The sequence below is a fragment of the Choloepus didactylus genome, chromosome 6 (assembly GCF_015220235.1).
Source record: "Choloepus didactylus isolate mChoDid1 chromosome 6, mChoDid1.pri, whole genome shotgun sequence".
NCBI classification, from domain to species: Eukaryota; Metazoa; Chordata; class Mammalia; order Pilosa; family Megalonychidae; genus Choloepus; species Choloepus didactylus.
This window is the reverse complement of record NC_051312.1, coordinates 3,161,393-3,162,684: the sequence shown is the minus strand read 5'-3', so window position 1 is coordinate 3,162,684 and position 1,292 is coordinate 3,161,393. Positions and strand designations below refer to the sequence as shown.

At 67.3% G+C, this 1,292-nt stretch overlaps 1 protein-coding gene across 1 annotated transcript in view; it reads right to left on the bottom strand.

Moving 5' to 3' along the window:
* SLC22A18 (solute carrier family 22 member 18) overlaps positions 1 to 1,018 on the bottom strand; it is a 10,628-nt gene extending 9,610 nt beyond the window's left edge. The window contains exon 1 of the mRNA XM_037839413.1: positions 760 to 1,018. Coding sequence (XP_037695341.1) covers positions 760 to 1,018 — 259 coding nt within the window. The remainder of the gene's footprint in view (positions 1 to 759) is intronic.
* Between the last annotated feature and the right edge of the window lie 274 nt (positions 1,019 to 1,292).

Sequence of the window (1,292 nt, the reverse complement as noted above, 5' to 3'; positions counted from 1 at the left end):
TTTCCCATGAAGCGGTGCTGCCTGCGGCCTCGCTGTGGTGTCCCAGGCAGGGGCAGTGCTGGGTCTCCTCCGTGGGCAGGATGGGAGGGGTCGGCCCTGGGATGTCCCCACCTGGGCATTGAGTACCGGCTACAGGTGGGGGGCAAGGCCAGGCACCCAGAGGTGAGGGTGGGTGGGGCACCCCTCCAGGGCACCCACTCTGGGGCAGGAGCCGGGCGACGGAGGCACAGCCCAGGGCCTGGGGCAAGGTTCCCAGAAGTGACTGGGGGAGGCCCAGGAGGCAGTGTGTGCAGGGTGGGGGCGAGGCCCGGGGGTCCCACTCCAAGGAAAGGGACCAGCCAGAGGTGGGAAGGGGCCAGACACAGCCGGGCAGGGGTCCCACAGCCGGCTGACTCTGAGTCCCATGGGTCCCCCATCTCTGCATGTGAGCCCTTCGTCCACGCAGACCACAAAACTGAAACCTAAAGCCAGGTGGCTCACCCCCACTTTCCAAGGGCCTCTCGGGCCTGCATGACGTGTGGGGAGTCTGGCTCTGTCCAGAAAACGGCTCTTTCCCTCTTTCCTAGCTGCTGGTGGAGCAAATGAATTGCCCGGAATGTACGGGCGCATCACAGAGGGAAGCTTCCCATCCTCTCATTCCTTCCTTCATTCATTCATTCATTCATTCATTCTCATTCCTTCATTCACTCCAGTTTGCCAAGCCCAGGCCTTGGCACCCCCTGCCCCAGCCGGCCCTGCTGGGGCTCCTCTAGGGCTCACCCTCGCCCCTGCCTTCCACCCCCCCAGGGACCCAGGGGGCCTGCACACTGGGGCCTGCCTGGAAGCCCTGGGGGGCTGCGCAGCTTTCTGTGTGATGGACACCCCCAAGGAGCTTTGGCTCCGGGTTAAGGAGCCCCCCCCCACACCCGGCCTGCAGTGACTCAGCAAGCCGTCCCCAGGTGCAGCCTGGGGCAGGGGGCCTGGGTGGTGACTGCGGATGCGGCCAGCGCAGCCAGGGCAGGGGTCCCGGCCCCCCCATCCCCCCTCCCCCGCCACCCCCACCGCGTCGCGCGGCTGTGTGGAGAAGAAAGGCCGCCAATTTGTTTTCATTCAGAATCATTTAAGATCCCATTTCGGAGAAATGAAAAGAGAAACGCGCGCCCCCCGAGCAGCCCGCTGTGTGGGTGCCCGCTCGTGCCCGGCAGCACGCTCGACGGGGGGCGCCCCCCAGCCGCCCCCACGCGCCCCCGGCCCGGCTCCCGGCTCGCGGGTCGGAGGGCGCCGGGCAGCCGGCGACGGGGCCGCGCTCATCT